The 14,131-nt window shown below is 40.7% G+C and overlaps 1 protein-coding gene across 7 annotated transcripts in view; it reads right to left on the reverse strand.

Annotated features, from left to right (window-relative positions):
- adck1 (aarF domain containing kinase 1) overlaps positions 1-14,131 on the reverse strand; it is a 117,657-nt gene that overhangs the window by 38,775 nt on the left and 64,751 nt on the right. For 6 of the 7 annotated variants that reach the window (XM_088433041.1, XM_088433037.1, XM_088433042.1 and 3 more), the window contains one exon: positions 5,990-6,148. The exons of the other annotated variant lie outside the window; for it this stretch is intronic. In XM_088433041.1, the coding sequence (XP_088289167.1) occupies positions 5,990-6,148 (159 nt within the window). The remainder of the gene's footprint in view (positions 1-5,989; positions 6,149-14,131) is intronic. 7 annotated transcript variants of the gene reach the window in all.

Raw genomic sequence — 14,131 nt, forward strand, 5'->3', positions numbered from 1 at the left:
ATTCATAATGTTCGCTTTGTCTCAATATTCTCCTGACTAATTTTCAGTGAATTTGCTGAAAGCAGCATAGCAGAGAACATGAAAGTGTAAAAAGTATCTCTTTTGTCTGGCACCAGGTGTCGCTCTTGGTACCGTTAAATTGCTCAAACAGGATTAGCACAGTGCAAAAACTGAAATATTAAGGTTTTTTACACTGGTGGCATAGGAAATATGATTCAAGTATTTTGAAGCCCCGCCCAGATCATATAGGTTAACCGATCTTGATGAAATTTTGCCCAATGGTGCCACTCTGTCAGGTAATGGAGCACCACAAATGTGAAGTGGATCGGGTCAAGGGATTTGGTACCGAAAAATGTACAAAATCGGGCCAAATGCTACATTCAACAATTGATAACTCTGGTTCTGTACATCCTAACATATGGCGCTCTATGATGTTTTTGTAGGTCTTGAGGTCTTACATATACATATAAAATTTCGTAGCTCTAGGTCAAACGGGTCAGAACTGACTCTCGTTTTATGATCACCTGGGCTCAATTACAGTAAGTTTAGATGAGTTTGGGGGTTGCATACAGACACAGACACCAAGTCATAATGTTTGGATACCTTTAATCTCTAAGTCTGGATGCTATTCGGACAAATCTTCAGTACATTTATTCTGACGGGCTTAGCACAACACATGAAAGTTTAAAAAATGACATTTTTGTCTGTGACTAGGTGGCGCTATCATTAAGTTGATATTCAACCATGCAGATATTTTAAAGCTTTGAATAGTAGAAGTCCTGTAAAGTTTCAGATTTTTTCTAGCTTGCAAATTGGAGTTATTAGGGTTTTTGTTGCTCATGGCGAACGAAATTTGAGTTTGAAACACGTATTTCAAAGCCCCAACCCCATCATATATGATAGCCGATCTTCACGAAATTTTTCCTAAGTGTTCCCCTATGTCAGTTAATGGGGCATGCCAAATTTGAAGTTGATCGGGTCAAGGGTATCCGTACCGAGAAATTTAGAAAATCGGGCCAAATGCCACATTCAATAATTGATAACTCTGGTTCTGTACATCCTAACATACGGCGCTCTATAATGTTTTTGTAGGTCTTGAGGTCCTACATATGCATAAAAAAATTCGTAGCTCTAGGTCAAACGGGGCAACTGATAATTTGTCCGAATAGTATCAAGACTTGGAGGATAAGGGTTTCCAAATTTTACGACTTTGTGATAAAGGGGGTGGTCTGTATGCCACCTCAAGGTCGGATGTTTCCCCAAATCGGTAAAAGTTGCTGTAATTTAACCCAGACGATACTAAAACTGCAGCCAGTTCCGACCAGTTTGACTTAGAGCTACTAATTTTTGAAGACATATGTAGGACCTCAACACCTACAAAAACAACATCATAGAACGCCATATGCTACGATGTGCAGAAACAGAGCTATCAACCTTTGAATGTGCCATTTGGCCAGTTTTTGTATATTTTTCGGTACCGAAACCCTTGACTCGATCAACTTCACATTCGGCTTGTTCCATTATCTGACATAGAGGCACAACTGGGCAAAATTTCCTGAAAATCGGCTAACATATATGATGGGAGCGGGGCTTCAAAATACGTGTTTCAAAATTCGCCACAAGTGACAAAAATTCTTTCTTGTCCTGTGCTAATCCTGTTAGCTAATTAACTGAAATTTGGCCGGAATAGCATTGAGGCATGGAACATGACTGTTCTCAAATTTTACAACTTTTCGCCAATGGGCGCGGTAAGCACGTCACCAAGTCCGCTGCCTTCCCAATACGAACAAAGTTGCTGTAATTGGACCCAGACGGTCTTTTCTTTTCAAAATTTCATATAGTTGATGGGAGTCCAATATAGAACACACCTACTAAAATAGACCCTTTTATGGCTTACCGGACTTGGGGTGGGGTAGTCCTCCCTCCATTAGGGGGCAGTGTTTCAATAGGTACATAGTCTCTTGTTGGGTGGCGGGCACTAGGACCATGTCTCTCACCCTGTAAGCATGTTGCAATGACCTTTGATGCTTTTGACCTGTTGGCTTTGTCTTTGATGATTAGGACAGTGTTGTAACAGTTTTGCGATGGCATGCGAAGAGTGAAGATGTACACTAGACCAGCAATGTGTGGTTTCTTAGTCTTGCCACAATAGCTAAATTTGTCTCTGTGCCACATTCCACACAGAGGCTTGTTGATGTTGTAGTAGTTTTGATTTTTTTTGCAGGTTGTCAGATGTTCCTCATAATTACTCTGAATGATGGCAAGTCCAAAACAATTAACACAAATATTAACACAAAGCCAAGGTTAACATAATTTTTACATTTCTATTTACTCTTTTTATCCCACTGAATTGGCGACAAAACAAAAATATAGCTACATTTTTATTGTTATGTACTTTGTTGAGCCTGTCGAAGGAATATCACTGAATTTTTTTCTGACATAATGGCCGTGGCCTACACAGCAGTGCTCTTTATGATGTAATTTGACCCAGATGATCTCATCTTGTCGCGATTTCACACAATGAATGAAGGTCCAATCCTACAGACATCAACACACTTACATTCCATTTACCATTCCATTTACCAAAGAAATTTGAGTGACCGGTTTGTTTAATCTGTCTCTATCTACCATCAATATATGTCAACAATTTGTGATCTACCATAGATATTTCATCAATTATCAGAATCTGCAAAACGCTATAATTAGCACGCAATGAATTCAACTTCAACTTCTTCACCCAGTGGTGTGTAAGGTAAATGGCAATCTTTGCTAATACCAAAAGTGGGGTGAACAGTTGATGCATGTAAACTGTGTGCAGCAATTCCTATAGGAGCAGTTATTAAAACACTAATGCTGTCAGGATGGTGACAAATAGTTGACAACAACCTTGTTGTTTCATATTGAATTGCTTTAATTAGGTGACTTTTTTTCTCTACCGGCACCACCTGTAATAAATATGTGTATTGCACCAGAATTTTTACCAGCAACCTTTTCTAAGCACCATTGTCTAACTTTATATAAAACTGATAGTTGTGTCTGATTGAGGGATCTAATTAACACCAAGCCATCACTTCTGCTCATGATGTTTGTTCTCTCTTCTATATGCAAACTGCTTACATCAATAGCAAACCCCAAATACATCTTTGTTAGTGCTGCTCCAATTACTCAACACACTACCTCACAACATTCTAAAACTACTTTGAATTGCTACTTATCATCTCCTCCTTGCTCATTTTTTTCCCACCCCACTAATCTGTTCATATCAACTTGCATTGTCTTTACAGCGCGCATGCAACAATACTGCATTTGATCGCTGCAGACTGTACTAACACAGCATAACTGTCAATTCACGTGTCATGAAACTCTTGGTCCACTTGACACGTCAACTTTGCGCGGTGCAACAAATACTAGCCTTCAAAGAGCAGCAGCTAGCAGAAGTGCAGGCAAACCTGGAAATATCAGACATAGGCAAATCATTTTTCTATGATGGTAAGACATTACACAAACACCAACATATACAACTTACACACACAATACTTCTCACTCTGTTTCTTCTCAACTACTACTTTACATTCACATAACCAAAAAAGCATCTCCTCATAACCACATAACCACTTTTTTTTAATCACATTCCTACCAGACGCATCAACCCAAACACAGGAAGAAGTACACGAAAATCAACTTGATTACATCGACGGCCAAGCACACAAAATTCAACTTCATGACGTCAACGACCAATCCCCTACAGACAGCAACTAGAATACACACAGACACACACATTACACATACATACACTCCCACAATATCTCCTTTTCATTTTCATTCCAAAAAACTTTGTTGTGCTAAATACCTTTACTTTAATTATTTACATTAACCTTCTGCTTAGATCTACTTTTTTACACATTTATTACACCTATTGTAAAACAATGCTATTGACACTTCGCCCGTATCTGCAACATTGCCTACTACTGTTACCCCCCTTATGCCGTGACGCACGTGGACCTCCTATCCCCACGAGGGCCTGTTATATCTGCTCGCAGTTCTAATTGTTTTTTTTTTTGTTCCACGCGTGGCATGCATCTTTTGTTTATTAAAGTTTTGCATCCTGAACTCAAGTTGTGTTGGGGTCCTTGGTCCTCGCGTGTCCCATGGTTATTTGTGACAAGCACAACTATTTGATGGAGGATAAATTCTGTTCGAGCATGCTGTTTCCCAGTTTGGACTCAGTGTTCTAAAATATGCAGTCTTAGTTCATGAACTAAGAGCTCAAAATCTTCAACATTTGGACACAGTGTGAAAAAAAAAAGTGTGATTTTTCACTTTGCGCACTGACACAGTTAAAACAAATTAAATCAAATTTATTTGTATCACCCTGAATCACCAAAATTTCAAACAGCTTCACAGGTGAAAAGAAGTCATACCGAGACTTCTCTTGCAAAAAAGAAGTCGTATAGAGACTTCTTTTCATCAAAAAGTACACAACAGCATCCCCTGATCAAAGCTCCCAGAAGGGGAGTGAAGAACTCAAAAACACCAATTTGGGGAAAATCAAAAGGGACCACGGGTGGGAGGAGCCCCCTTTTAGGCTCAACAGGTTGAAGTGCATGCTGCGTGTACCAAATACAAATACAGAAAAACACATTGGGAGATATTAGGCAGGAAACGTCCAGTGCAAAGATGTCTTGACAGCAAGGGAAGCCACCGGGCAGGAACCTCGCCACAATCTGGCCATGGTGGACCATCCCAACAAAAAACGCCGCTGAGGATGGGGTCGAGCTCATAACCTGCGATGGTCGATCAGCGCAGGGCCGGATGGCGGCGTTAAAATCATCTCTCACGATCTAGCCCCCTCTCAGAGTAGTAATATTTTGTATCCTTGTTTAGTTATGTGACCGTATAAAAGTGGAAAGGTTCATATGAATGTAATATTTGGTGCAAAAGTACCTACACAAAATACTAGTTTGTACCTGTATGAATATATAATTTATATATAATTTATACTTGTATGAATATATAATTTGTAGATGTAAAAAATTACTTATAGGCGTTATTTTTCACAAAAACATAAGCTGACAAAAAGACGAGTCACTGGACAACCAGGTGACACTCTGAAGAAGGCAAAAGATAACGGCGAAACATGTCAGGTAAAACCTCTAAGAAATTGTAACATTTTAAAGTTTTTTACTTTTGAATTTGAGAGTTTTTAAGTTTTTTTTATTTTTATCATTGTCTGATAACGAAGAAAACAACATGGATATGTGTTTTTTAGCCTATAAATTTATACCATTATGCCACGCTGATGAACTGTGCAGAATGCTAGTTCGTTAGCTGCGTCTGGGACGAATGAGCGGAGCCAGGTGGCGGTCTTTTACATAGTCTTTTGTGACAACTTTCATTCTCAGCTCATCCATCTTGTTTGCAAGGATCTTGCTTTAGCAAGAACAACCTCAGCTGCCCCCGTAACCTCGTCACAGTGGCTCTGCAGCCTCACTTCTGCTTCTGTTCTCTGTACTGCCTACTTCCAGGGATGGGAATTCACCAGGCCCCTATAGGCCTCATAATTTCTGCTTGGCTGTTTTGGAAGCAAACAAACTAGGCTGTAACAGTCCACTTACTGTTAATCCTATTTCTTCTGGCTATAGGTCTTATTAACCCAAAACAGTAGCGTGGCACTGTACAAATCTCACACACTGACAGCAGACAAAGCAACAAAATGGAGAGCATTCAGTTTCTGCATCTCTGCATGTTGTCATCTTGGATGTCATTTATACTGTGTGATGACGCTCACCGAGTAACCTTTCGTTGCCCTTGTCCCTTGTTTTTTGGAGCATGTTGAAAACTTAAAATTCAAAATGTGGGATATTTGCCGGCCCCGATAAATAAACCTGAATGAATAATCGTTGAAAAGGATTGTCAAATCATTGCGTCAACTCCATTGAAATTTTACTTTTTGTGCTAAGTTTATAAAACATGATTTACTGTAACTCACCTCCATCACCAATATGTCTTTGGAGCTTTGTCTTTGAACTTTGGGGTGTTGGACCTTAACAGCCACCGTTTTCCCATTATGGAGCACTGCTTTATGGACCTGGGCTAAAGAGGCAGCTCCCTGAGGTGTCTCATCAAAGAAAACAAACAACTCTGACAGCTAGAAAGTGGGATGGAAAGAGAAACCGTTAAAAGAGGATATGAAAAAGCCAGATGGTGTCAAACTAGAGAAATAGACAACATTAGATAATGTCTGGGAAATTATTGCTGAAGTTAAGGGAAATACATTTGAATTTAAGTTTGTCAATTGCTGACAAAAAACATTTCCAAACACCTCGAACACCACAAAATGATTTTAAAATCTGTTGTATTTGATTGTGTGGGGGCAAAACAGCGGTATTATTTTAAAAATAAATAAATAACAGAAGCATTAAATATGACACATATGCCACACAAAAGCACATACCACCATAATTCGAAGGAATGAACATCCTTATATCTCACAAAATACTGTAATGCCAATGCACCCCAGGAATCGAGTGGCGAGTATTTGAAACTTTCAATAACCTCAAAAACTTTCAGATGGGCGGTGGTCACTGTTGGGACTTGTACAGACATTCTAGTTTGGCTGCTGTAGTATTATCAATAATCAGTAAATTATTTCTTTGTATATTCATGTAATTGTAATGCGGATGAATGTTATACGACATGTCATTTTTCTTCCTCTACAAGGCATGTACGTCTTTATGTGACTGCCACCCAGATCTCAGATGGAGAAACTATACAGTAGTTGAAGACTGGTCAAGTGGTGATTCATTCATTATACTAACCACTTCACACTGTCTTTGAGCAGTAGAAGGGGTACACGTTGGACTTGTTGCCAGCTTGGACTTTTTTGAGTTACTGAAGCTCACCAGTTTTAAATGCGCATTCACTGAACCCTTCTTTAGTGAAAACGTCAATTTTGAATTCAAGACGTGGATAAGGACACTCTTCTACCTGCGGTAGCTCTCGATGTTTCGTAGATTGAGAGCTGCTCTGGGAGGGAAACATTAAGTTGATCGTTGTCACTATACCACGCTTCCAAGAAGAACTTCAAAATGTAAGCATACCATGGTTGTTTATGACTTACAGTTCTTGCTATGGTACAGTTTATTTTGAAGCAATCACTAACTCTCAGAACATTTTCTGTTAGCATCCATGAAAATTTCCTGCTTAACTGAAATAGAGAGGATTGTGCGGAACTGCATTCACCCCTTGTACTGTACAGTATTTTAAAGCACTTCAGGTCTATCCCTATTAGTTACTGCCCGGTAAATTTGTCTATCATGCCTGGGTTATTTTACTCTTTGTTTAGTCAAATCACTGCAAGAGAGCTGAGCATTATTAAGAGGACAGTAGATAACAATGCAAAGAGCTCAAAAACTGTAACCTGTGGATTCCACACATGTGACATGGCTCTGCTGTTGCGCAGAGTTCTGCCAACTTAACGCAGGTCTTGAAAAATCTAGTCCGCCACCGTGGTCGATTCTATAATTCAGAAAGTACCAAACAGGAAAAACAATGTGATCTACATCAGAATTTACAAAGAAAAAGCACTCCACGTGGACAAGATTATCTTCTCCTTGCAAATTGATTGGATAAAGCTAAAGCAACTGCTTCTCCCTTTCAGTGCCATTGCCATCGAAACAAAGAGCTAATGCTTTCCTCCTGTTAATTGGCACTGTAATGTACAAATATACAGTGGACCCCGTGTTACAACGTCCCTGACTTACGTTATTTTGATGTTGCGACCTGGAATACTGAGTTTTTTCATCCCCTCTTTATGACATTTTCCCGGTTTTGCGCCCAAAACAACTCATGAACCTAGGGGCTTGGCTGTATTTGTGTTGTTTCGCCTCCATCTGCTGGCGTTTTTAAGTCATTACACTTATTTTCAGTTCCCGTCCCTGCAACGTGTCACTACAATTCTGGTTTGCCATTTGTCGGCGTCGCCTCACAGAGGTGGTAGTCTGCTATTGGTCAGCCTCACTTGTTTCAAAATGGCAGAACCGTAAAGTTTAGTTCGATTGTGAGTGGTTACAAAACCATATTTATAGTGCATTTTACTGCTTAATTCAAAGTTGAAAGGGTTAGCTATGGGTCCCAAGATTGGTAGTGATGTTAAAGAGAGAAATAAGAATATGATTTATATGGAAATTGGCCTGGAGATAACCTTATTGGGGAATATGGGCATAACAAGTGGCACTCAAAGGTTAATAAATCCTTTCTATATTTTTATTTATGATTTTTCTGATTGTATACATGTATATTATATATACGTAGCACTTACTATGGTACTATGGTAACAATTTTTAATATGTATGTACAATTTTGATGCTTTTACCTGGGGTTCTAAACGCATTAGCTATTTAACATAGGTTTGGATTGCCAGTCATATGGCGAATTCACCTTACGACCCCAACCGTGGAAAGGATTAATCTCAGAACCCGGGGTCCCACTGTATAAGAGCTTTTCACAGTTCTATCAATTCACTTCAAAGATAATTGTAAATGAAGCAGGCAATGAAGTGTTATTAGGGCTGCACGACTGAACAAAAATTAATCGCCATCACGATAGTGGCTGCCACGATTCATTAAAATGAAAATTGGCGATATTAACATTTAAAAACCCGCCTACCAGTACATGTCAAATCAAGCACGTTTAGTCACCCTACCACCAGGGGGCAAACGCAAGGTTAAGACGTCATTAAGCTTAAGAAATAGTAAGCGAGCAAATCTTGCAAGAACGTCCGCAGCTTGGGTTATACTTGATGGGCCCTGCGAGTTCGACACGGCTCCACGGGTCAAAATGAAGTCTTTTCGGGACTTCGCGCCGTGTCTGCTCCGGCGAGATTTTCCGCAACGCATACTTTTCTGGATTTTCTTCACTGTGTGGAAGTGCAGGGCAGAAAACATGTCGGAGGAACTTTTGCTTAAAGGAATTTGCCAGTGAATACTGTAAACAACTCCTGGCAAGCACGGACACAGAGGTGATGAGTCTGATTTAAAATAAAAAAAAAAAAAAAAAAAAGAAAAAGGGAAGAATTTCGATCGTTTGAATCTACTAGTGTTGTTTGTATGCTGTAGACTCGGCTGCGTCAAGAGTAGGGCCCGCTCCCAAGATAATTCCACCTTAAAAGCCTTTAGATGACAATGTTTTCCACATGTTTGAATGCCAAGAGCCTCTGCTTTTCTCAGCCCCGAGTATACCGTGCTAGCTGTCAATTGAGACCCATTTTGGAAAACCCGATTGGCAAAAATTCGAATAAATTGGGTTTGAAATGACTCGAAATGACAATTTGACTGCTAAGTCCATACTCACTTGTAGGCTTTCTTAAATTCTTACAGGTCTGTTGTATGTGCTTGGTTCTATGTAGGCTTAATTTTTTTCAGAGATTTGCATTCAGCAGGTTTTTGCCATAGTTATGATTTACTTTATTTGTTTTAGTTTATATTTTTAAGTACTAAGTCTAGTTGATACAGCATATACCGCCTGTTTATTAAAAAAAACAGTGCAATAAAAATACATTTGACCAAACATGATGAATAAGCGTGATTAATAATTGTGATCGCAATCTTGACCAAAATAATTGTGATTATGATTTTGGCCATAATCATAAAAGTTTTATCCATGCAAACTTTTCAGAAATGGATCTTGGTTTGTTCCCGGAAGTTTGGAAAACCTTCCGCGCAAGTGCAGTATGACCTTCCGGGGATTCTGTGCATGCAGTGGGTGAGGGTGTGTGGTGTGGTTGGGGTGGCGCTACCCAGCGCAGTGGTGCGGGGACATACCGCAGTATATGGAATTCAGGAGTAACAAGCACAAGACAAGACAATCCTAAAAACTAGATTCTTATCAATAGTAATGTGCAGTATGTTAGGTCTACTTTGCCTAGAGTTGCAAAACTAAAACTGAAAACCAGGTATGGCGAGACATAAGACAAGACATAAGTAGCAGCGTATGACAAGACAATCCAACAGTACGAGACAAAGCAAAACGACTCTGAGGTAGTCCCAGCTGTGTGCATTTGAGGTAGTTGTTATAAATCTAAGTGTAATCCCTAGTGCAATAGAAGTATAATTACAAGTAAATATGGCAGCAGCAATCTGTGCAAATTTTGCAAGTGCATGAGCAAAGTTTGAGCTTAGGTGGGGGGGAGTCCAATGACCTAAACTTCGTCTGCCAGCTAGGTGTTTCTTCTGGCTGGGCTGAGTGTGGCAGGAGAAGAGAGAGAGAGAGTTCAGCAGTTTCACGGGTGGGAAGGGGGGAAGAGTTCAGCAGTCTCACAGCCTGGTGGATAAAGCTGTTCCTGAGTCTGGTGGTGCGGAAGCGGAGGCTCCTGTACCTCTTTCCGAAGGGCAGGAGGCTGTGGGTTGCTCTGCAGTCATAAGTCAATAGGGTGAAGAGGAGGGGGCTGCGCACACAGCCTTGTGGAGGCCCTGTGCTCAGGCTGATCTTGCCTGAGATGTTGTTGCCAACATGCACCACCTGAGGCATCTGGCTGAGGAAATCCAACAGCCAGTTGCAGAGTGAGGTGCTGATGCCTAGTTTGTCCAGTTTGCAGGTGAGTTGCTGTGGTATTATGGTGTTGAACGCTGAGCTGAAGTCTATGAACAGCATTCTTACATATGAGTCTTTCTTGTCCAGGAGGGTGAGTCGCAGATGGAGGGCAGAGCAGATGGCATCATCTGTGGATCGCTTTGCCATGCAAGCGAACTGGTACCGGTCCAATCCTTGTCTCTGGCCCTCAACAGCCTGTGGACGTCTCCTGTTAGCCATGGCTCTGGTTGGCCCGTGTGGTAACCCTCTTGATGTGGGTCACGTCGACCATGCATTTGGTGATGTAGGAGGTCACTGTGTCTGTGTACACCTCAATATCTGTGATGCCATTATAGGTGGATGCTTCCTTAAAAATTTCCCAGTCTGTTGACTCAAAGCTGTCCTGTAGGGCTGAGGTCGCCTCCTGTGGCCACACCCTTACTTCTTTCAGTGCAGGTTTGATGACTTTCACTCTTGGTCTGTATGCAGGCATTAGCATAATAGTGAGGTGGTCAGAGGCACCAATGTGGGGGAGTGTGGTGGCTTTGTACGCTCCTTTGTGCTGAGTGTAAACACAGTCCAAAATGTTATGCCCTCTTGTTGCAAAGTGGATTTGTTGATGAAACATGGGAAGAACAGTTTTGAAATCAGCATTGAAATCCCCAGCTAGGATGATGAAGCCGTCTGGTTGTGCTGTTTGTTGTTCACTGATAGCCTGGTACAGTCCGTTCAGCGCCGCACTTCTGTTGCTCTTGTTAGTTGGCGGGGATATAGGTAGCGACCAGCAGGATTGAACTTAACTCCCTTGGCAAGTAGAAGGGGCGACACTTCACGATCATGAATTCCGCCAGAGGTGAGCAGTGTTTGTATACTACAGTGGCATCCCGGCACCATGCTTCGCGGATGTAAACACACACGCCGCCACCGTGCGACCACCCCCTCTGCGAGAGCCCTGTCTGATCTGTAGCATGTTAGCTACTCTAGTTGTATAGGGTGAGTCCGGAATGTTACTATTTAGCCAAGTTTCAGTGAAAACTAACACACAACAGGAACTCACTTTTCGGTTTGCTGATCTCAGAAGTCGGATATCATCTGTTTTGTTGTCCAGTGATCGAACGTTCGCCAAAAGGATAGATGGTATGGCCACGAGTTGGGTTAGCCTCTAGCCTAGCTCGGATACCTCCGCGCTTGCCCCGCACATTACTGGGCTATACAGGCTATTTTCCTGAGCTTTTAAAATCAATGAACCCGCATCAGCCATTAAAACGTCATTATACGTGATGCTGTCAAATCTTAAAAAAAAATAATAATTTAAAAAAAATATCCACGAAGTTTTATGAAGTCCAAATTACAAATTGCAGTTTTATAAAACTACATCATTTTATTTCTTTACTAATAATTGAATATGAATGAAATAAAATAACACAAACATATTAAATATGAAACAATAAATACAGAAAAGGCTTGCACTCACCAAAATGAAAGTCTCTTTCTCTTGGCACTGAGATGTAGTGTAACCACTCAAGTGTTCCAAAAGTTTTTAAAAAGTACCGTTGCGCATTGAGGAGCTCTCTTTACCTTCGAACTGAGATGTACAATACTGTATTTTAACTCGGGTGTCCACATAAGTTTTTAAAAGCACCGTAGTGCGTTTGTACATTTGTGCTTTGTTGTCTCGTTGCTACCTTGGTTAAACAAGTGAAGTTTGCAAATCCAGTGTCGCTCCAAACACCAAATCAGTCCTTTGCAAACATAAGGCATTCCCAGCAGAACTATTTGCCAGGGTTAGCTCACACCTCTGCTAGCCCTGTCAGAAATATGGCCAAGTCGAGACAGGTTAGCAAATTGCTACGGTATGACTCTGATGCAATTAAGCAAAGCCAACATCGCGTAGCTTGCTTGTTGAGCATTGCCCCGCCTTCCTAGTGAGCATCCATTCACGTCACGTTCATCGTGAGGCCTTTAAATGCCCATCTTATGACTCTGTTGGCTATTACAGCTGTCTATTATACGGGCTGCTCACATATCCATCCGCGCTTGCGCAGAAGCCCGCACCGTGTTGATGCGAACGGCCTGGTTTCTGGCTAAGGCTGATTACATAAAGCCTGGCAACACAAGTTAGCTGAATCCTAATTGGCTGAAAACTCCAACTTAAAACTACAACACTAGAAGGAGCATAACCAAATGGATATAATAAGACACGAAAAGAACAGAATATGGGAAACAATTTAATTATAAAAAAAACACTAAAGCTGCAAGCAGCTATAAAGGGCCCTCGCAGACCTGTGCACTTTAGGGTATGAACAGGTCGGGGTATGAACAAGGACTATGAACGATGAAAAAGTAGTTGTAGATGACTTCAGTGGAGGACTCTTACCAAATATGTAAAATTTAGACAAGGTGGGACAATGTGGGTGGAGTTACTGCAGCTTTTATTGTTACAGTTTTGTAGCTTTCAATGCCGTATAGGCCACACCCACTGTCGAAACATCGTACTGATTTGTGGAGGGCATAAGGCATGGCCACTGGCTTTTCAGAAAACATTTAAGGGATATCACTTCAAGGGGCTCAGCAGAGTACATAAAAACATTAAGGATTTGCTATATTCTTTGCTGCCACTAGGTGGTGCTCGTACTATGATAAAAAATAGGCTTGTAGGTGTGTTTCACATTGGACTCCCATCCCATATACGAAGTTTTAAAAATATCAGATCATCTAGGTCCAATTACAGCAACTTTTACCGTTTTGGCGAGACATCCGATTTTGAGTTGGCATAGAGGCCACGCCCTTTATTGAAAAGTCATAAAAGTTGAGAACCTTAATGTTCCAATGTGTCATAGCTTTTCTGACCATTTTTTAGTTCATTTAGTCAAACAGGCATTTCACAGTACATAAAAGTATAAAAAATGAGATTTTTGTCCGTCACTGGGTGGCGCTGTAAATGATTTGAAAGTTTATCACATAGCTGTATTATTGCATTACTTTTAAAGGCCCAGGAAAGTTTCAGATGGTTTGAAGCTGTCATAGCTGAGTTATTAAGATTTTTGTCACTCTTGGCAAAGGAAGTATTAAACATAATTTGAAGCTCCGCCCCCATCTTTTATGTCAAGAGATCTTCACGATATTTGGACTATGTGTGCCCCTCAGTTGGATAATGATTCATGCCAAAGTTGAAGGTAATGGGGTGAATCGTTTAAGAGAAAAAGGCAGTAGTTTGAGACCAGCTAATGTCTAAGAATGGGACCAAACTGCACATTAAAAAAATTCATAACTATTTTTCTGTACATCCTAGCACATCACTTCTATTGACTTTTTTGTAGGTCTTGCAGTCCTTCATTTGCCTACGAAGTTTCATAGCTGTAGGTCAAACCAAACAGGATTGACTGTAATCTTTCGACTAATGACATTTTTTGCAGCCACTAGGTGGCGCCAGCTTTAAACTGGAATATATTTTTGTCGATATGTTCAGGAGAATATTTTCATGCAATGTGTGAAATTGTGAGAAGATCAGATCATCTGGGTCAAATTACAGCAACTTTTACTGGACAGATAAAGCTTTGGA

The sequence above is a fragment of the Hippichthys cyanospilos genome, chromosome 14, assembly GCF_059441005.1.
Source record: "Hippichthys cyanospilos isolate Australia breed blue-spotted pipefish chromosome 14, RoL_Hcya_1.0, whole genome shotgun sequence".
Taxonomy (NCBI): Eukaryota; Metazoa; Chordata; class Actinopteri; order Syngnathiformes; family Syngnathidae; genus Hippichthys; species Hippichthys cyanospilos.